Source organism: Equus przewalskii, chromosome 3 (genome assembly GCF_037783145.1).
Source record: "Equus przewalskii isolate Varuska chromosome 3, EquPr2, whole genome shotgun sequence".
NCBI classification, from domain to species: Eukaryota; Metazoa; Chordata; class Mammalia; order Perissodactyla; family Equidae; genus Equus; species Equus przewalskii.
The window spans coordinates 28,688,840-28,709,215 of record NC_091833.1 but is presented as its reverse complement, the minus strand read 5'-3'; the positions used below and the strand labels follow the sequence as shown (position 1 = coordinate 28,709,215).

Genomic DNA, 20,376 nt, shown 5'->3' with positions numbered 1-20,376 from the left:
TTCCATAGACGTCCTGCCCATCTTTCTGTTTCTGAAACACCCCTTTGCAAATTCGAAGATCCTACTCTTCCAGAGCTCCTGAGATCGTGACTCAGCCTCTCTACTGGCTTCTTGAGGTTCAGCGCATGCTCGTTGGTACCGCCAAGTGGATTCAAACTGCTATCTGCTCAAGTGAGCAGGTGCCGAAAATAAAAGACCAACAAATTCTACGGAGTTTTTGGCCTGCATCACCCTAACACACTCGCTCTCATGGGGAAGGGACGCTTAGGGCGACAGGTGGCAAAGTCGGGGACATTTCTGGTGGTCTGGCAGCTCGTGGGTGGAGGTCGGGGATGCGCAGTGCGCAGCTCTCCCCCCGCCCCCTAGAACCATCGGCCCACGGGCAACAGTGCGGAGGGTGAAGGCCCTGGGTCTGGCTTTCTAATCCCAGAGCCCGGCGGGGAGCCAGCGTCTCCGTCTACTTCCCCGGCCGGCGCGAACCGCTGCCTCTTCCTCGCAGTGCGGCCCGGACGCCCGCAGCGGGCGGCGGGCTCCTCGCTCCTCACGCGCGGCTGACAGGGCCGCGCGCAGCTTGCCGGGAGCACACACCCACCGACCGACGTCCGTCAGCGTCGCCTCCCGCGCTCAGCTTTGTTGCGCGGGGTGGGCCCTACGTCGCTTCCGCCGCGCACCGCCCCCTCGCCGGCCCGCCCCCAGCGCGTCCGTAACCAGGGGCAACTGTCGCCCTCGATCGCCGGCGGGGACTACGTTGTCCCGGGCCTTCCACCCCGCTGGCCCCACAGGGAGGGTGTGAGCGGCCGCGGCCGCTTCCCGGCCTCCGGGGCAAGGCCCCAGACCACAGCACGGGCGGCAGAGCCAGAGGCCCTGCCCAGTGCGAAAGGAAGCTGCCCTCCGAGGCGGGGAGGTCAGAGGAAGAGGTAGTGCGGGCCTGGGCGAGAATAAGAGAGGGCGGGACCCGGCTAGGAGCCGCGCGGAGTGGGTGGGGCAGTGGGAGGAGCCGAGGGAGGAAGGGCGGGGCCTGTGGGCAAGTGGGGACGTCTTGCTGGAGGGGACAGCTCTCGAAAGACGGGAAGGCGTCTTTTGTGGCGCGGTAGGAACTGCTGGAGGAAGGGGAGGAGCCAGATGAGGAAGAAAGAGGGATCACGGGAGAAGGGGCGGAGCCTGGGGTGAGGGGCGGGGCCATTAGGGGGAGGGAGGGGCCAAGTGTGAGTACCCGGGCGTCAGGAGCGACAGGTGGAGTGTGTTCGATGACTTGTACTTTTGCGTAGAGCGTAAGCTGTGTGAGCTGGGATGACGGGCGTTGCGTTACCATTTTATTCCCAGGGCTAGTCATCTAATACGCACTTAGTGAGTGAATGAGTGCGAGTGGAAAAAGCAGAAGAGTTGGAGTCTGGGATTGGAGTAGGAATGGCCTGATCGGGAGGGATGGTTCGTGTAGAAACCGGCTCCTAGGAATCAGTCTCTGAGTAATCAAAGCCGCTGTGCTCTTTGGGCGTTAATAAGCATGAGGCACAGATAACTAACATGGGGAGATAAGATTTATACTCTTGAATGTGTGAACAATTGTGCAAGTTGAGTGCTGCATATGCTTAACTTTGAGATAAAGGTTCAACTCTCTGCGGAGTTGTGTTCCAAACTGTAAATTAGATTGGAATCCCAATGTAATTTTCCTTTAGAAACTATATTATCGGTGATGAGCATGCCCAGGCCAATCTTCAAGACCTATTTAACCAGTTCATATGCGTGAAGCTTAGCTCTGTATTAAGAAACAATTTCCACCATGGCTAACGTTTCTATTCATTGATTTCTTTGCTCAACACATGTTGATAAGGATCTACAGAAACATCCATTCAGAATTCCAAGTGAGGCTGCCAAAAACTCATCTTTCCCTGGCTGAAATTCTGACGTAGATTCCAGATTCCTTTAAACCTGAGACTTCCAGGAAGGTGGGAGTAGGTGGAGGGGGATGCTGTAGAGCCAAGGAGGTGGTAAGGCGTTTTGAGGGAGTGTAGCCTGCTTTTGACTTAAACACTCTGTGTTTTTCACCTCTCCTGGTCCATCAGCATGGCCCCCACCATTAACTGATTAGGAATGTGCCAAGGAGGTGTAGGAATCTAGGGTAAGGCATTTGTAGTCTGACTATATAGACAGGCAATGGCCAACATGTGCTACCACTGTTCCTTCTTTATTCTCTGGCAGACATCCTTAATCAATCACAGAACTTTCTCCTGTGGTAGCCAAGTTTTAAGATCCTTCTCAACACAATGCTCTAGGTAACCACTACTTGTTTGGAACTGACAATTTGGAACCCATTCTTCCTCCCTAATATTGACAATGAATATTTTAAAAGTTAATAGACATCAGTGTAAATGTAAACTTCCATAACTTGTGGTAAGATTCCTTTTTGTTTTCATTACGATTACCTAAATTGACAGATCAGGAATCCCATAAGTGAGATTTAGAAATGTAGGCCAGATAATTGTATAGCGAGGTGAATTTGCAGCTGGTTAGATAATTAGTAAACACTCAAGTACAAGGGCTATCTGCAGGGCACTGTCCTTTACCCTCTTCTTGCCAACGTTTATATCAATGAGTTTAGATGTAGTTACAGAAGGTATGTCCATTGAATTAATAGATTCTTAAAGTGGGAAGAAATGGCCAAACCAAAGGATGTCAGATTCAGACTCATCTAAGCACTTTGGGATGTTGGTCCAAAACCCATAAGAGGAAATTTTAGAAGGATCTGATACATTTGGGTGTCTACATCTAGCTAAAAAGAAGAAGAAAAAAGAAAAAAAAATTAAGGAAATTAATACAATGGCTATGGAGTCAAGAAGACAAGGAATTATTAACAATTCATGTGAAAAAAATCTAGAAGTTGTAGTTGACATCAAGCTCAGTGTTAATCAAGATTGGGATATAGCTTTAATAGCAATGTTTGTTGACTTAATAGGTATACATTTCAGGTCAAAGGGAGTCAGATTTCAAAATAGACACTTCTAGCCAGACCACATTTGAAGTATTGCCCTCATTTCCAGGTACTACATTTTAAAGACAAGCAACTGTGTGTTCTCACGATGAGGGAATTTGAGATTCTTATCTGAAGAAATTATAGCCATTTTCAGGATTATTGTGTGTTGCTTTTGGGAGGAACACCAGGAACTGAAGAGTAAAATTTGCAGGTTTGCTGATGTCTTGATTTGAGAACATTCTAATCTTTAAAGGTGCCACTGGAATGAAAAAAGTAGCTTATGAAGTAATGAGCTCTCAGTTATTAAAAATACTTCAGAAATATTTAAGCCAAATTAATATTGTATTAGTTTTCTGTTTATGCTGTGTTCTTTCTTTAGGATCTCACAAGGCTGAAATTGAGGTGTCACCAGCCTGGACTCTTGTCTGGAGGGTCCAGGAAGAATCCTCTTCCAAGATCTTTCATATTGTTGGCTTGTTCAGTTTCCTGTGGTTGTAGGACTGAGGTCCCCATTTAATTCCTGTCAGCCAGGGGCTGCTCGCAGCCTCTAAATTCTACCCCATTCCTTGACATGTGACCGCCGCCTCCTTCAAAGCCAGTAACCTGCCTCAGATTCCTCTCCTGCCTTGAATCTGACTTCTGCTGCTGCGGCCAGCCAGAGAGCACTCTCTGCTTTAACGGGCTCTTACATCAGATTATGCCCACCCAGATAATCCAAAATAATCTCTCTGTCTTCAAGTCAGCTGAGTAGTACCATGGTTACATCTGCAAAGTCCCTTTTGCCATGTAATGTAACAGTCACGGACGTTATATCTCATCATGTTCATAGTCCCAGGGATCAGGGTGGGAAATCTTGTGGAGAGAGGATTTGTAGAATTCACTTTACCACATTATCTTTCAGGAGTATTGTAGAAGAATTATTGCAACAGGTATTTTTTTAACCCGTTTTTCTCTATAAACTTATATGCTATTAATTCTACCTCTAATTAGAGTTTTCTCTTTCAATGACTCAGGCATACTCTTCCATAGACATGGAGCTTGTACTCCTGATCCTTTCAGTCTTTTCATCTTTTACTCTGATTTTAGGATACACACCAACCTGGCTTTGCACAGTAGAACACTTATAGACATCTGTTCCTTTCTGTAGTGCTAATGTGCTTTATTTTTAATATTTTCCCACAGCAAAACTACACATTTATTTTCCTTCCTTACCTGAAGCTAGTTCTCTTTTGCTAGCATCGTGTTGTTTCATATACAATAGCTATAATTTAGAGGACTAAATAGCTCTCTAGTCCCTTTAATATGTAACTCTTCATCCAGTTACTTAAAAAATTATGTTGTAGCTAGTTTCTTCTTTTGCTTCAGGTGTGACGGTAAATGAATAAACTCTAGAGTCAGGAAGATCTGGCCTCGTCATCTCAGCTCCGACACTAACAACCTCAGTGACAGTGGTCATCAGGAAAGGACAGGCTCTGCTGCAGTAACACCAGACACTAAAATCTCAATGGCTTAACTCAGGAAGTTTTTTGTGCTTTGTGCACAGTCTGACAAGGACTGATGAGGGCTTGCCTCAAAGCTGTGTCTCAGGATCCAGGCTTCCTACGTTTTGTCATCCTACCAACTCAGCTTGTGACTTCCAAGGTCACAGTGGGAGGAGAAGAGAGAACTGGAGGGGCACATAACCTGTTAACTGCCTCATCCGGGGAGTGATTCTCATCAGTTCCGCTCGTTCTGCTGGCTAGACTGGTCACAAGGCTCTAACCCATCTGCAAGGGAGGCTGCAATGGAGGGAAGGACAGTGGCTTTTTGGGGAGCACTAGCTTTCTCTCTCACAGTGATGTTGAAAAGATTCCGAACCTTCCCGCGTATGTTTCCTCACTTATAAAATGGTACTGATACCAGTAGATATGAGTTATTCTCTTTCAGAGGTTCAGTGTAGGTACCAGTTGTACATATATATTGACTTTTATTTTCCCAACATTTATATATGAATTGAAACGAGTGTTTCTTGTATTTGTCTTTGTCTTGGAGATGTTCATTTCCAATATAATGACTTCTAGTCCCTTCCAGCTATTATATTCTCTTCCAACCTTGACCACAGACAGTTGGTGGCTCTTACTGATTAGTATAAACCTGCCACATTTGCCTGAGCCATTTTGAGCTGCCCCTTCCCACCCAGAGTGAAGCTTTCACACTGAATGAACTGTGATCTCTAATAAGGAATAGTCATGTCAGGGACCAGGTATAGATGTCCCTTTCTCCCTTCTCACTGGGGCTAGACGGAGTCTCACAAGGCCGGAATAAATATAACCCCCCATACAGCTGCTTTCTGACTTGTATTGGATTCCCAGGAACAAGTATTTCCACACGATATAGTGAAGAAAAGCATGCGTGGACTTTGGAGTCAGAAAAAATGGTGGTTTCAAAACATGTCTGCAGATTCATTGATTCTTCTCCCATAGAGAAGCAGGGCATGCGTCTCCTCCGCTGGAGTGTGGGCTGACCTTAGTGGCTGGTGAACCAACGGAATCCAGCAAAAGTGAAACTATGTGACTTCTAAGGCCAGGTTGTAAAAGGCAATTCAGGCTGTTCTAATATGGTAATGGTTCTGATATGGCTCTCATATGATAATGATATCAGGCATTTGGTAAGTGTTAGTTGTCCTTCTTTTCTTCAAGCTTATCTTTTTTTAACTCAGTTTCCTCAGAAATGAGACTGAACTCTGAGATGCTATGGCAGCCTAGCATCTCTGAATGCACTTACTGCATTTTGGTCATATATACCATATTATGAGTACCCTCCTTAAAGTAGAACAGAAAACTCATGGCCTCTGTACTACTTTGTGACAAGGATTCTGGCATGGGACCTAGGTTCCACCAATTACACATACCCTCCCAATACATGCATTGAGCAGTGAATAACAGGAAGAAATGGTCGTTTGCAATGGGGTGAAAGAAAATTCTGTCCTGATGGTGGCCCAGGCATTTGATGCTTTTGGGCTAGGGTGGCGGAGCACAGGAATCCAGTCCTAAGTGTCATATTGCTGAAAGCTGAGTCAATTACATGTTTAGAACAAGTAGTATGGGTTGGGCATTGTTCCTGACTTTATAGCTTCAAACTCTGCCTTTCTGACCCATTCCTCCTTTGAAAATTCTGTAGGCTACGTAATACGGTCATGTGCCACATGAAGACATTTCCATCAATGATGGACCGCATACATGACGGTGGGCCCATAAGATTAGTACTGTATGGCCTAGGTGTGTAGTAGGCTCTACCACCTAGGTGTGTGTAAGTGCACTCTAGGATGTTTGCACATGACAAAATCGCCTAATGATGCATTTCTCAGAACATGTCCCTGTCATTAAGTGACACATGACTGTAACTTCTGATAATTTTATCTTATTAAAAATCAATGAGGATTCTCTCATTTACAACAAAGGCCCCAACTAATAAAAATGTACTCATCAAATTTGAAGCCTCGGATCCAATGATTAATGTACCAGTTCTATAAAAGTAATGTCTCATAGTTATATGTGCTTTGTAGTTTATAAAGAGCTCTCATGAGTTATTTTTTAATGTAAATGTTCATCTTTAATGCCTAACTCTTTTTCCAAAGTGTACCCATTTATTCTCCTACCAGCAGCATTTTATAGGTATTAATAGGTTTTTTAACTTTACCAAAATGTTGGGTATATTGTGCTACCTTATTATGATTTTCGTTTTATTTTTTAAAAATTATCACACAGTAAACTTGACTTTTTGTTGGTGTAAAGTTCTATGAATTTTAACGTATGTATAGACATCACTCTGTTTACCATCACTATCGCTTTGTCTTTTCGAGAATGTCTTATAGAGTATGCGCTGCTGTGTACTGTACAGCACGCAGCATAATATTTTGAGACTGGCTTCCTTTACTCAGCGCAATGGCTTTGAGATTCATCATGTCGTTACATGTATAAAGAGTTTGCTCCTTCTTCTTGCTGAGTAGTGTTTCATTGTATGCGCACACCACTGTTTGTTTACCTGTTCACCTACTGAGGGGTATTTGGGATGTTTCCAGTTTGAGGCGATTATGAATAGAGTTGTTATAAATACTCGTACACAGGTTTTTGTGTGAATATAAGTTTTTATTTCTCTAGGATAGATCACGAATAGGATTGCTGGGTAGTATGGTGAGTGTATGTCTACCTTTATAAGAAATTCCTAGATTGTTTTCTAGAGGGGCTTTATCATTTTCCCAGCAATGTATGAGAATTCTAGTTGCTACTGTCCTTGCCAACAGTTGGTATTGTCATTTTTTTTTCGGTGAGGAAGATTCACCCTGAGCTAACATCTGTGCCAGTCGTCCTCTTTTTTGTATGTGGGATGCCTCCAGAGCATGGCTGATGAGTGGAGCAGGTCCCTGCCAGGGATCCAAACCCACGAACCCCGGCCGCTGAAGCGGAGCATGCAGAACTGTAACCACTCGGCCACCAGGCCAGCCTCCTCATGTTTGTTATTTTAGTAATTTTAATATGTGGTTTTAATTTGCATTTCCCTAATGGCTAATGGGCTGAATGTCTTTTCATGGGCTTGTTTGCCTTCCTTATTATATCTTCTTTGGTGTAATGTCTGTTCAAGTGTTTTGTCCATTTTTATCTGGCAAAATTAATTTTTCAATTTTTTATTTGCTGTTCTTTTCTCACTATTGAGTTTGCAGAGTTCTTCATATATTCTGGATAGAAGTCCTTTGTCAAATAAGTGATTTGCAGACATTTTCTCCCAGGCTGTAACTTGTCTCTTTTCATTCTCCAACACAGCGTTTGGCAGAGTAAAAGTTCTTAATTTTGATGAGGACCAATGTATCGATTTCTTTCTTTTATAGATCATGTTTTTGGTGTCATTCTGAGAACACTTTGCCCGACCCCAGGTCATGAAGATTTTCTATGTTTTTTTTTTTAAAGTTAGATAGTTTTATGATTTATATTTAGATCTAGTATCCATTTTGAGGTGTTTTTTTGCATATGGATGGCCAATTGTTGCAACAGTTATAGTGGAAAAGACTCTCCTTTCTGCATTTAATTATTTTTGCATCTTTGTCAAAATCAATCTTTGTCAAAAATCAATTGACCGTGTTTATGTGGGTATATTTCTGGACTCCCTATTCTGGCCAATTGATCTGTATGTCTCTCCATTCACCAATACCAAACTGATTCCTACAGCTTTATGGTAATTTTTAAAACTGGGTGTGGTGATTCCTCCAGTTTGTTCTTCATTTTCTTGTCAATATCTATAAGAAATCCTGTTCTAGATTCATATCTTGATATTCAGCAGTTATTCCTCCAACTTCTGCTTCTTTAACATTGTCTATCTATTCTTGGGCCTTTATATTTTCATTTGGATACATTTTAGAATCTAAAAAACTGAAAAAAGTTTTAAGAAAAGAATTATAATGTTATAGGCACATAGTCTTATGTTCCCAAGATTTAGGACTTCCCACTCCCAGGGCCCTGGACTCTATTTCAAGGACCATAAATGTCCACATTTTAGGTGATGACATTTATAGTACACAAAGGTCATTTGCTTTGTACGTCACCTCTGATGATACCAGACCAGTGTGGTACCAAGACATTACTACTGGTCACCAAAATCTGGTTTCCTTCTCCTTCTGGAAATACAGGAGGAAGTATCCCCACTTCTTGAAGTTAGGCCGTACCGTGTGACTTGTTCCAGCTACTGACAAGGGGTCTGAAGTCATATGAGTCACTTCCAGGCAGAAGCATGTAAGAGCCCGCGTGTGATTCCCCATGTTTGCCATCACATTCTGCCATCACAGTTGGCTGTGGTTTCCCATGATGGTGCCCCCATCACTTCAAGTTCCAGAGCGGGGATAATGTGGAGCAGAGTCCATGACATCACACAATGGAGTAGCATGAGTTAGAAATAAACTTTTGTTGTTTTTTACCACTGGGGGAAAACAAAAGTCAGGATTGCTTGTTATTGAAGCATAATCTTGCCTATCTTTACTACTGCTAGGTAGCTGAGGCTAACAGAGACTATGCCAAACTGAAGTGTACCCTGGTGACTTTTTCCAAAAAGAACCTGAGAGCTGAACCCTATCTGGGGCAAACAAACAAACAAAAAACAAAACAAACAAAATTTTAGAGTTTTATGGGGATTTTTTAATAGATCTATTTCTTACTTCACTTTCATTAAAATGATAAAATAACCATATTATCACCTTCTTGATCAAAGAAATACAAAGGCCCTTTCTGTACTAGTATGGCCTACTTCTGTCTGTCTCTTCCTGTCTTCTGCTGTCCTTTTTCTTAGCTTCTCTTCACTACTAACCTTTTGGAAATTTCTTCATGTTCTTGGTCAAGCAGTCTCTTTTTTTCACGTAAGTTTTTCTTTGGGCAGCATTACTTATTTGCAAATAGTAGATATTCTTCTCATTTTACATTGATTTCAACCTCTCCCAGCCCATTTTAACTTTTATACAACACATCCATTAAAATAGCAACAGAAAATGTGTCCTCTTGCTGGATTTGATTGTAATATTGGTGTGCCTCTGCCACTGACAGTTGGTAGCTTAATGGAAGTCTTTGTTCATTTCAGGAGCAGGGCACTTAGTATGCTAAGTTACAGACTGGTTAGGGTGTTAAAGCTACAGTGATTTTGCCAGATGTATAACAGAGGCATTTGGTAGTCTCTGTCCTTCTCCGTTTGTTAACAAACTGCGTGATCATAATACAGAGTCAGAGATCCAAAAGGTAATGTCTGTTTTTTCTGCATTTCCAACCCTATATTTTGCAGTTCAGTAAATTCAATGAGAAGGCTTTGAGTACTTTGACTTAAGAGTAATTGGACCATTATTTATGGAGTTTCTCTAAATCGCCTTCATAAGCTCTCTTCTCTGATTTTTTATACCTTTGTTGTACATCAGTTCTTTTTCAATAAGCCCTTGTTCAAGGTCTCTACTCTAACTTAAAATTATACAAACCACGTTATCTATTCTTTATACATTTATTTCATTTTCCTTAAGGTCAAAATTCATGGGATGCTCACCTCCACCGTTATTCCACATTCTATTTCTCGAACAACTCTGATAACATGATGGCTTAAAATAACATTTTATTATGAAAAATTTCACACTTACATAAAAGCAGAGAGAATAGCACAGTTAACCTCCCACCTACAACACTGCCCAGCTACAACGAACAGAACTTGTGGCCACTTTTATTTCATTACTCTCTCTCTCCCCACAACCACCCACCTCCCCTTGCAGGATTATTTTAAAGCAAATCATAATGGCTTATATTTAATTGGTAAAGTAAAATAAAACTATTTTACAGTTTTTTGGCTGATCATTTCCTTTCCATTTCTGTCTGTAAATGCTACTAGAAAAGATATTTTCTGGATCACAGTGAGTTTCCATAGGCTCTGTTTCTTAGATTCTCCATTCATCTTTATTTCATTTCCAGATATCTTAGTTCCTTGATCAGTTTTCCTTTGGTTTATTCTTGTTTATCCAAACATGTACTTTGGGGGCTGAGACCTCATTCACCTTCTTTGTACATTTCGGTTCTAGTTGGTTCAATAACATAAGTCATTGGGTTTAATACCTCCTGGCCTACATCTGCGTGCCTTCCTGCTTTGCACTCCGGATTCAGTTTTCTAGTTGCATCTGCAAATGCATTTTCCCATGGTAGCAGTTTCCTGTGATCTTTGTGATTTCTTGATGCGATTTTCTTGGAAAGCCTTACTGTAGACTTTGATCGTGCTTTATAGCAGTGGTGCTTAAACTGAGTCAGGCTGTAAAGCTCCAGGCAAGTCCAGTGGAATAGCATGAGCTAGATTAACTTCAAATCTGTAAACCGGGCATAATTTTACTATCAGAAATTATAAGTATTACATCAGTGCAGATTTCTGCATTCCAACTTAAAAGTAAAACTGCGTACAATTTGTAAGAAATCACATATCCACTCTTTTGGTTGAGTTTGCTTCTTGTGCATTTCGATTTGTCATCTCTTATATGATCTGGAAGACAAAAAGGGGCAGTAAAACTTGAAGGCACGTTTATAGGAGGAAAACTTAAAATTAAGACTATTCTTTCCACTAACTGATTTTTTCCTAATTAGGAAAAGACCACCAATATTCTGTTTTAGTAGGGAACATCTCGGTCCAGCCTGAAGAGCACCAGCGCTCGGGGAGCGCCCAGCAGTCTGGTACGCAGTCACCTGGCCGTTTGACTAAGAACATTGCACTCACTGACTCACAGATGATTCTTAGTTTTCGGCTGTAAAGAGTCAGTTGCATTCCCATGATCTCCCATTAAATGAGTAAAATACTTATAAAGATGTAGTATTTATAACAAATATGTAAAGTGCTTATACCCGTGCCTGGCACATGGTTAGAGCTATGTAGCAGTAAGTTCTATTATTAAATTATCATTGTTACCTGTGTTTCTTTTGCCACTTTGTAATACACTATGACTGGAACCTCTCCTGGTGCCCTTGGTGGGTCCAACTTCTACTGACTCCAAAATAGAGGCCCACCCAACATCGCATCTTTGGCCTCTGTTGTTCCTCTCTCGATGCAGAGATAGAGGTAGAGGTGTCTTCTTCCCCTCAGATTTCACATATTCTCGTGACACGTGAGAAATAGTTGAAGGAGCGGGTTAACCTGAAAGAGAGAGGAGGACAGGGAATTTTGCCGTGGCGCTGTAGGGAGGCTGAGGCAGTGGGCCATCTCTGGATCAACGATTCTTCAACCTTTTGTAGTGACAGCCTGCTTTGTAACTCCGATGCAAGCCCTGCCCTGAAAAACGGATGGAGCATTTTCAGAGGTGTCATAGACCTCCTGAAGTCCGCCCACGGACGGGGAGACTTCCCATCTCAGAGCCTTGCTCTGGAGGCAAAAACTAGAGCCAGGGAGTCGAGGATGGTGATGGGCAGGGAAAGCAGTGTTGGTTCAGTATCAGGGAGAACTTTCTAACAGAGCAGTAGTTCTCCAACTTTGCTGGATTTTAGTAGCACCTAGGGTGATTTTAAAAGTCCTGATGGCCAGGCTGTGCCCAGACCAAATCAGAATCTCTCTGGGTAGGGTCGGGGCATTTTAATTTTTTCTAAAGCTCCCCAGATGATTCCAAGGAGCAGCTGAGTTTGAGAACCAGTAAGCTGGAGTGCTTTGCCATGGAACAGGCCCTCTGAGTAGTGCGTGCCTTGTCGGTGGAGACACTTCAAGCGCAGAACGCTTTTCTTGCTGATTTGAATATCCTAACTATACTTAATCTCTCCTAAACAGTATCTATTTCTTTGCTATATTAACCTCACGTTTAAATTTATTTTATTATTTAGTAAGTCCTTTTGCTTTTGATTCTCTGCTCTTTTCCTTTCAAACTGTGTACTTGTTAAGTCTGTGGGGTGCCGTGGTACAAATGTATCTGTAATTCAGGAGAGAATGAGCTCTGAGTGTACATATAGGAACTTCTCTGGCCTGGGCAGTGACTGACGTGGAATTTCACAATATGAAAGCATCAGGCTGGTTTGCACAGTCTGTCTGGTCCTTAATCATGCTCCTGTTTGTAAACAGAATAGCACTTCTAGTTTTTAGTCACTTGTAATATCATTTTTTTCCTTTCAGATTTCATTCATTTCCCGTGATGTCATATTGGAGAAGATTAGGATGTCCACAGATATTTGACCTTCCATAGGTAAATGGAATTTTATTACCATAAAAATGCCACTTTAAGCCTGTGTGAAGAAGCTGAAATGGTAATTAAACAGATATTGTTCTAAGAAGTTATTGATCTCTACTTCAACAGAAAATGAAAAAAGTGGATTTCTGGCAGGGGTCATGTGTAGCGAGAGAAAGCAAGGTGTGTGGTCCCCAGTGGCCTTTGTCTCATTACAAGCAAGGAATTCCTCAGGAAGGCACTGGCTGTTCACCCTCCCTCAGTTGGACCATTGGTGGTCACTATGTAGGCCTTAGAGTTTATCTGTGCAGCTTGAGGGGTCCCCAGGAAGAGCCCCTGTCTGTAGGAAGGTATTATAATCATGCCCATGTTATAGACGAGCAAACAGACCCAGAAAAGTAACTTGCCCAAGGCCACACAGCTAGTAATAGGATTGGAATCCTGGTTATTTGGCACCTGAGCCTGTGCTCCTGATCAGGATTGTAACTTTCCTAACCCTGTGACTGGATTATAAATGCCAAGTCCCATTTTTCAACCTGGAAAAGCATCAGTTAAGGATAGATAGTATCATCATCATTACCATCACCACCACCACCTGCTGTACTGGTTTGCTAGGGCTGCCATAACAAAGTACCACAGAGTGGCGCTTAAACAACAGGAATTTATTGTCTTGCAGTTCTAGAGGCTGGAAGTCCAAAATCAAGGTGTGGGCAGGGTTGGTTCCTTCTCAGGGCTGTGAGGGAAGGATTCATTCCAGGCCTCTCTCCTTGGCTTGTAGATGACTATCGTTTCCCTGTGTCTCTTCACATGGTCTTCCCTCTAAGCATCTTTCTGTCCAAATTTCCCCTTTTTATAGGACACCAGTTATGTAGGGTGGATTAGGGTGAATCGACTGACTTAGCCTAGACCACGTGCTCCACCAGCTTCCTCAGAAGCCTAAGGATCCCCCAGCTGATATCCAGAGTTGCTGGGAAGAGAAAGAGTTGGAGGCTGGGGCGCCTCAGTCGCACATACCCATGACGGTTCTCTTGATATGAGCACAATACCATCTGGATGTTTTTGGAGTGGAGGGTAGGGATGCTTAAACCCACATTCCTTAAGGCACTCTGTACCCCATCACAAGGGACAGAGCCTGTGCTAACATCGTCCTGTCCTCTTTCCTTCACTCCCAACTTTGGTCTTTAATCAAATCCATTAGTCTTTAAAATCAGCCTTTTCCTTTATAATGTCAATAGTTGGCAATGGATGGTTTTGTAATACTTCTTCTCAGTCTATTCCTGAATGGGTCTTGAAGATATTTCACTTGAGTTATTGCATTGCTTTTTTTTTCTTTCTTTAAATCAATGTGAAAAACAGTTCAACGTGCATTTCAAACTACAGGAAGAAGATGTTAAAGACTCTAAGCAACCATCACAGACATGGATCTTGCTCAGAAGAATGAGACTGAGTTAGAAAACAGTGAAAGTAATGAAATTCAAAGCACAGAAGAAACGGAATTAACCTTTACTTGTCCAGATGAAAGAAGCGAAAAGAATGCTATTTGTTGTCTTCTCAATATCAGTGACATTACACTTGAACAAGATGAAAGAGCCCATGAGTTTGTCATCGGCACTGGGTGGGAGGAGGCGGTGAGTATCTTCCTGAGTTAGGTATCTTGCATGTCTGAGTTTTGATGCTAGCCTTAGCCTTTTCTTTGACTTTTTTCAAAAAAATACTTACTATTACCAAAAAAATGTGTTAATGAAATATAGAAACCTTTAGAACAGAGGTAAAATGTAAATGACGATAAGAGCAGTACCTTTTATGGAATATTTATGGCCACTTAGTCTTGGCAGGCAGTCAGTGCTTCACATGTCTCAGTTCGTTCAGCCTCGCAATAGCCCTATGAGGCAAGTCTGCTGAACAGCCTCACTTTTTGGACAAGGACACTAAGTCACCCAAAAAGTGAAATAATGTGCAAAGATCACCCAGCCAGTGGCCCACGCAGGGCTCGACTCTGGGTCTTCAGGACTCCAGACCCTGAGCTTCTTAACTGCTGTGCTAAACTCCCTGAGAGACCTGAGATTTCTGTCTTACTGGTTCCACTCAGAACCCTGCGGGTTTATTAAACTATTCTTAGAATCAATAATAGAATCCTAAATGTAGAATTATAAAGAAATTTGGTCTAATCCGGTAATTCTCAGGTGACAGTTGGTAATGTCACAACTCAGGGTGAGGGGAAGGGGATGTCACTGGCATCTGGTGGGTCAAGGCCAGGGTGCTGCTCTACACTGCCCAGGATGGTCCCCACCCTGTCTTAGTTCCAGCTGCTATAACATAGACAGGGGGGCTTAAACAACAGTCATTTACCGCTCACAGTTCTGGAGGCTGGAAGTCCAAGATCAGGGTGCAAACCTGGTGGGGTTCTTGGTGAGGACCCTCTTCCTGGTTGTGTTCTCCCATGGCCTTCCTTGGTGTGTGCAAGCAGAGAGGTCCCTTATCTCCTCCTCTTCTTATAAGGGCACTAGTCTCATCAATGAAGGCCCCACCCTCTTGACCTCATCTAACCATAATTACCTCCCAATGTACCACCTCCAAAAACCATCACATTAGGGGCTAGAGTTTCAACATAGGAATTTTGGGGGGACACAAATATATAGTCCATAACAAGCTCCAAATGTCAGTAGTGCCAAGGTTGAGAAACCCTGATCTAATTGGTTTATTTTATAAATATGGAAACTGAGGCTAAGACAAGGCAGAGTGACTCACCCAAGTCCACTTGAAAGAATCACATCTTCAAGAGCCCTTCTCTAGTCCTCTGTCTGCTGTGCTGCCTACACCGCTGCCTTAAGCGTTTGTGACCTTCCACACATGTGCACCCATGCCACATAAATCAGGCTTGTAGACAGTTCTATTTACAGATTTAAAATGTTCGAAGTTTAGAAGGTTCAGTTTACTAGTAAGGCAACTACTTTGAAATGTATATGTAAGGGCTGTTGGAAAAGAATTTGCTTTTACTTGGAAAAAGTGCTCCACATGTCCCTTGCGTGGAGTGTGTGTGCTGTTCACACTCTATCCAGGGTGGTCCTGCCATGTCACCTCCTGCCTGCCGCTCTTCGTTCTCTCTGTCCAGCCCCCGACCCGTGCCCACCAGGCCTGCCTCGCTTCCGCAGGGCGCCTTGCTTCAGGAGAGGTGATGGAGGCCTGTCCTGCCAGATGCCAGCTTCCTGCGCTGGCTTCTGGCCCTTTGACGCTTTCTGTGCTGGTGCCAGGGAGCCCTGGCCAGCATTTGAAGGCGAACAGAGAACACCTTGCTGGCAGCAATTTGTGCGAATTTCCTATGCTTTCAGAGCCAAGAGACAGGAGATAGACGATGCGCTGCCTCAGGGGCATACGTTCTTGACCCGGACTGACTGGACACAAGGAGCCTTTCCTGTCACTACCTTAGTTTCCACTGTAGCTGCTCAGGTGGCTCTTAGGGTCAGGCAAGTGGGGAGCATGTGCTGGCTCGTCAGGGGAGCCTGTTGAATAGATCCAGAAAGACGGAAGTGCAGGGGTTGCTCCAGAACTTAGGTTCCCCTCAATAAATACACAATTAAGTAGAAGTTGCCTTGCTACACAAACACAGCCTGAAGACGAATCCCCTGGCTGGAGGAGGGCCTGGGGGGCTGCCTCCTTCCAGCTGGAGCCATCATCTGTAGAGAGGACCTCATCTAAGGACCTGTCACCTAAGGACCTGTTAGCTAGCAGGCTGGGATTCTTGCCTTCCTGCAAAAGCTGGAGAGCCACCTGCGGAGCCAGGATAGGGAGGAGTGAGGTTTGAGGCCAGCAGCGTGGTCCCAGAAGAACCAGCGCCGCCTGGGCAGCACGTGAAGGGACAGGGTTCCTGGAAGAAATGCAGAGGGACGAAGAGGCCGGGCAATGTGTCCTTCAGTGGACTTGGTGTGCCCCATGGGGCAGCAACCCTGAAGCCCCTGTATATAATTGCCATCTGACAATTGGGACTTAACTATAGAAGGAAAACGGTCCTTTCGGTTGGAATGTATTCGAGGTTATCAGGGTGGCTTTGGGAAGAGCTGGGACCTTGGAATAAGAAAGAACTGGATTCAAATCTGCCACTTACTGGCAGCTAACCTTGGGGAAGATTCCTGTCCCTTAGCTCCAGGCTCTTCATCTGCAAATTTGGGCCGTAGGGGTGTAGTGAGGACACAAATGCCTAATTCGGTGCCAAGCACACGCTAGATTTTTTTTAAAGTGATGCTTAACACTTAGGAATTTTTAGCTGGAGGAATTTGGGGAGCTGAGCACATGAAGTGAGTGGGGGAGGGTGAGGAGGGAACGATGGTAAGGGGACGTTTTGTGTAGGATGACCAGAGGCTGACCGCATCTTCCAGGCCTGGAGACACTGCCGCCCCCCACAGCCTCTCTTTGTCCTCTGTGTGGGACTGCACAGACCCTCTGAATGTGCCAGAAATAGCCACTGGCTGTAACAATGTTTCAAGCCTCAGTTTCCCCCTCTGTAAGCTGGGTATCAGAATGTTTGAATTGTAGTGCTACAAGGAGGATTGAATGCAGGATGCTAACAGATCTTCAGCTCAGCCCCTGGAACATGGTAAACGTGTGGGAGCTATTTTTGCTTTTCTTACACGTAAGGTTGCCAGATTGAGGAAATGACAACAGAGGACACCCAGTTAAACCTGAATTTCGGTAAACAGCACCTAATTAGTTTAGTATGAGTGTGTCCCAAATGTGGCCTGTACTTTTATATGGCACTCTATTTAACAGGACCTCTGTGGCAAGGTCAGCCAGGGGCTCCAGGCATGGACAAGGGCGCAGGTGTGCCTGGGGTACGCCACCGACTCCAGCACCTGCCTCTGCTTGTCCGCTCTCCCTCCAGCCCCTCCACACAGCAGCAGTCTCCGGGGGATGGGAACAGCCTGGAGGTACAAGAAAGCCTGGTAGGGAGGACAAGGACGAACAGTTTTGATTTTATTTTAATAGTTCTGAATGTATTTTAATGTGCATTTGAAAAAATATCTAGTCAGCACATCAAGGTGGCCATTTACAGATACTACTGCTCAGTATTTTAGCATTAACAATTCCTTTCACTATTTCAGATTAACAAATGCTATTACAAATACTATTGCTTAGTATGAGGCTAAAATAGGTATTAAAATTAAAAAAAAAAGGTGAATGCATTTTAAAAAAAATCTGACTTCAAATAGGAGGGCCAAACTGGAGATGTGGCCAAAGTTGGGGCAGCTTGGCTGAGAGTAACGTGCTACTTTATTTGCAGGTCCAAGGCTGGGGAAGGACTTCTCCGACCGCCTGCATCTGGCCCAGAAAGAAGCTTAAAAAGGCGAGGGTGGGAGAAAGTGCCGGCAGCTGCTTACTCTGTGTCAGTTTGTCCCAAAGGAGCTCTGAGGCCAGGCCTCAGTTGGAGGCAGGGAAGTTGGAGTCGGGGGCACCGGCTGAGGTGGGCCCGGAGAAGGATCAAGGCAGCCTCTCCCAGACTCAGGGGCCCCCCCGAGACCCCCCCACTGCCTCCAGGGAGATTAGCAAGATCTGCTTTCCCACCTACAGTCAGGGAGAGAAAAAAAGTCTGCAAATAAAGGAGTTTATTTGGTGCATGGAAAACTGGGCCATCCCGGAGACTGGTAGGGGCAAGGACCCCAGAAGTCCCATCAGAGGCGCTAACAGAGGTCCCTTCACCTCAGACTCCTTGACTTCCAAGGCTCTGTTAGTTCTACCTCCCCTGAAGTCTTCATTCCCAAATGGCTTGGATGTTCTGGGTAAGAAGAGTAAGAACTTTTTCTGGCAGCCGGAAGAGAAGATTCTGTGTGTGGAAAAGGATGAGTGTGTGGCTTGTGAATATGGATTGAAAACAGTTGACGGGAAAGGAGAAAAGAGACCCACTGAGCTGGCCAGTCACCTTAAGGTCAACGACCTGCAGCCTTTCCCTCCCCCAGCTGCCCGGACATCCCTGCTGGCCAACCCCGAGCCGTGCTGCCTGCCCTGGTCCCTCCTGCCTGAGAAAAACCTGGTGTGCCCTCCCAACCCCAACAGTGTTCGATATCTCGCCACCTTGCAGCTTTTGCAGAAACAGGGAGTGCAAAACCACAAAGCCAGACTCAAAGCCAGGGAGCCAAGACCTCCCGGGAACACCCAAAAGCGCGTTCTCACCGAGGCCAAGCAGGAAACCAGGCCAGAAACGGTGGAGACCAAAGTGTTGTCAAGCTCTCTCCTGCCGTTCCTCACAGTGAGCAGAGTTTTTATCCCCGTCTCCGCTCACAGGCTGCTCTGAGTCGCTACAATATACCTCCCAGGGAATGAACGCTGCTGGAGATTCATTCACCCCTCTCCTGTCCCCACCCCGTGCCCCTTGGCGCTGGCTCTGTCACCCTCTCCTTTTCATGTGCTCTCCCATACTCGTCCCTCCCTCCCTCCTTCCCCTTGTCCTTTTTTTGGACTGGTCCAGAGGAGATTGAACCTCACTGTATGAGTTTCGATTGATTCTGAAACCCCTATATTTATGTTACCTGCTTCTGTTGCTTAGTCATTTGCAAAATGCAAACTGGTAATGCCAGTCTCCTCAGCCACTGCTGCCTTCTCTCTCCAGTCCCACAGGAACCCAAGCGGACGGTGGGCGATCCGAAGGGCCTCCCTCAGGGATGCCCCCATGGCGGCTCCAAGCCACGTGTCCTCCCCCAGTGCCTTCAGCTAAGTGGACTGGGCTTGTTGAGACCAAATTGTTTCCTGATCTTTTGAACCAGGCAGATCTGCTGCCTCATTTTCTCTTGCGACAAAGATCTGAAACATTGCTTTAATAGAAAACTCCGGCGAATATCCTTGTGTCCAAGGTGACATTTACTTACATTGTAGCATCATGCTCGTCTCTGTGTCTGGGAAGTTTTAGCCACAGCTCTACAAAATCCTTCTTCGGAAGAAGGTTAAGAATAATTAATTATTTGAAAAGAATTTCACTGTGATTATTGTCACCCCACATGCTTCCTCCAGCCTTACCTTGCGTCTAGTATTTGGGAACTCTACGACCCCGACAGACACTTATGAAATGGGGCTGTTACTTTCTCCCTTCTCCTGTCCCCCTACCCCCTCATTTTACCTCAATGTGTATTCCCTGAAGTTGTATATAAATTAAGCGTTTGTAAATGAGTTATACTTTAAATGCCAGGTGACAATGCTATGTAGAGTAATGCTCTGAAAAACCGTTTTGTGATGTGAATAACCATTTAGCGGCTCTGTAATTACATAGTTTGCATTTGCTTAAGATAGGTTGTACTTGAACTCTGAACTTTTCATCTCCTAAATGATGGGCAGACAGAATATATGACTGTATTTGTAAATATCTGCTCTCCATGATTGGTCTTTGTAATATCTTGTCTGTTAGTTTTTTTTGTTTTGTTTTGTTGGTTTGTTTTTATGAAACACTAGAAATACAGGAATGCTTATAGGACAACAGTCATTAAAAGGTATATTTTGCCCACTGAGGTTGAACACTTCTTTACAGCCTAGAAGCAATTCTTAGGTTCTGCCCCCTCTTTCCTCCCTGAATGAAGAAATCATCTGGATTCTGTCCCCAAGAGGAGGCCCAACTTCCCCCGGTGTCTGGACAGTGGGGGAGTAGGACCTGGTACTGTCTGAGGACCCTGCAGCTCTGGCAGCCTGCGCACCTAAGCCAGTGGTTTTTCAAGCCCTCTTTTATAAGCAGCAGAATAAGAAGCAGCTCGAT

General features: G+C 44.5%; 2 protein-coding genes across 9 annotated transcripts in view; one reads left to right on the top strand and one right to left on the bottom strand.

The window, feature by feature from the left end:
* The first annotated feature begins 688 nt into the window (after window positions 1–688).
* On the top strand, window positions 689–20,134 carry C3H16orf46 (chromosome 3 C16orf46 homolog). Of its 8 annotated transcripts, none has more exons than XM_070612358.1 (4): window positions 689–917; window positions 12,596–12,665; window positions 14,028–14,275; window positions 17,923–20,134. In XM_070612358.1, the coding sequence occupies exons 3-4, from the start codon at window positions 14,066–14,068 to the stop codon at window positions 18,928–18,930; spliced, it is 1,218 nt and encodes a 405-aa protein (XP_070468459.1). In that variant the 5' UTR covers window positions 689–917; window positions 12,596–12,665; window positions 14,028–14,065; the 3' UTR covers window positions 18,931–20,134. The 8 variants fall into 8 exon arrangements, with proteins under 8 accessions (XP_070468459.1, XP_070468464.1, XP_070468460.1 ...); XM_070612363.1 differs by having other exon boundaries at window positions 723–917; window positions 14,004–14,275; XM_070612359.1 differs by lacking the exon at window positions 689–917 and adding an exon at window positions 987–1,090.
* The window catches only part of ATMIN (ATM interactor), a 28,670-nt gene continuing 18,360 nt past the window's right edge, over window positions 10,067–20,376 (bottom strand). Inside the window, exons 2-3 of the mRNA XM_070612357.1 lie at window positions 11,411–11,635; window positions 10,067–10,990 (exon numbers count right to left, since the gene is read on the bottom strand). Coding sequence (XP_070468458.1) covers window positions 11,588–11,635 — 48 coding nt within the window. The 3' untranslated portion in view covers window positions 10,067–10,990; window positions 11,411–11,587. The remainder of the gene's footprint in view (window positions 10,991–11,410; window positions 11,636–20,376) is intronic.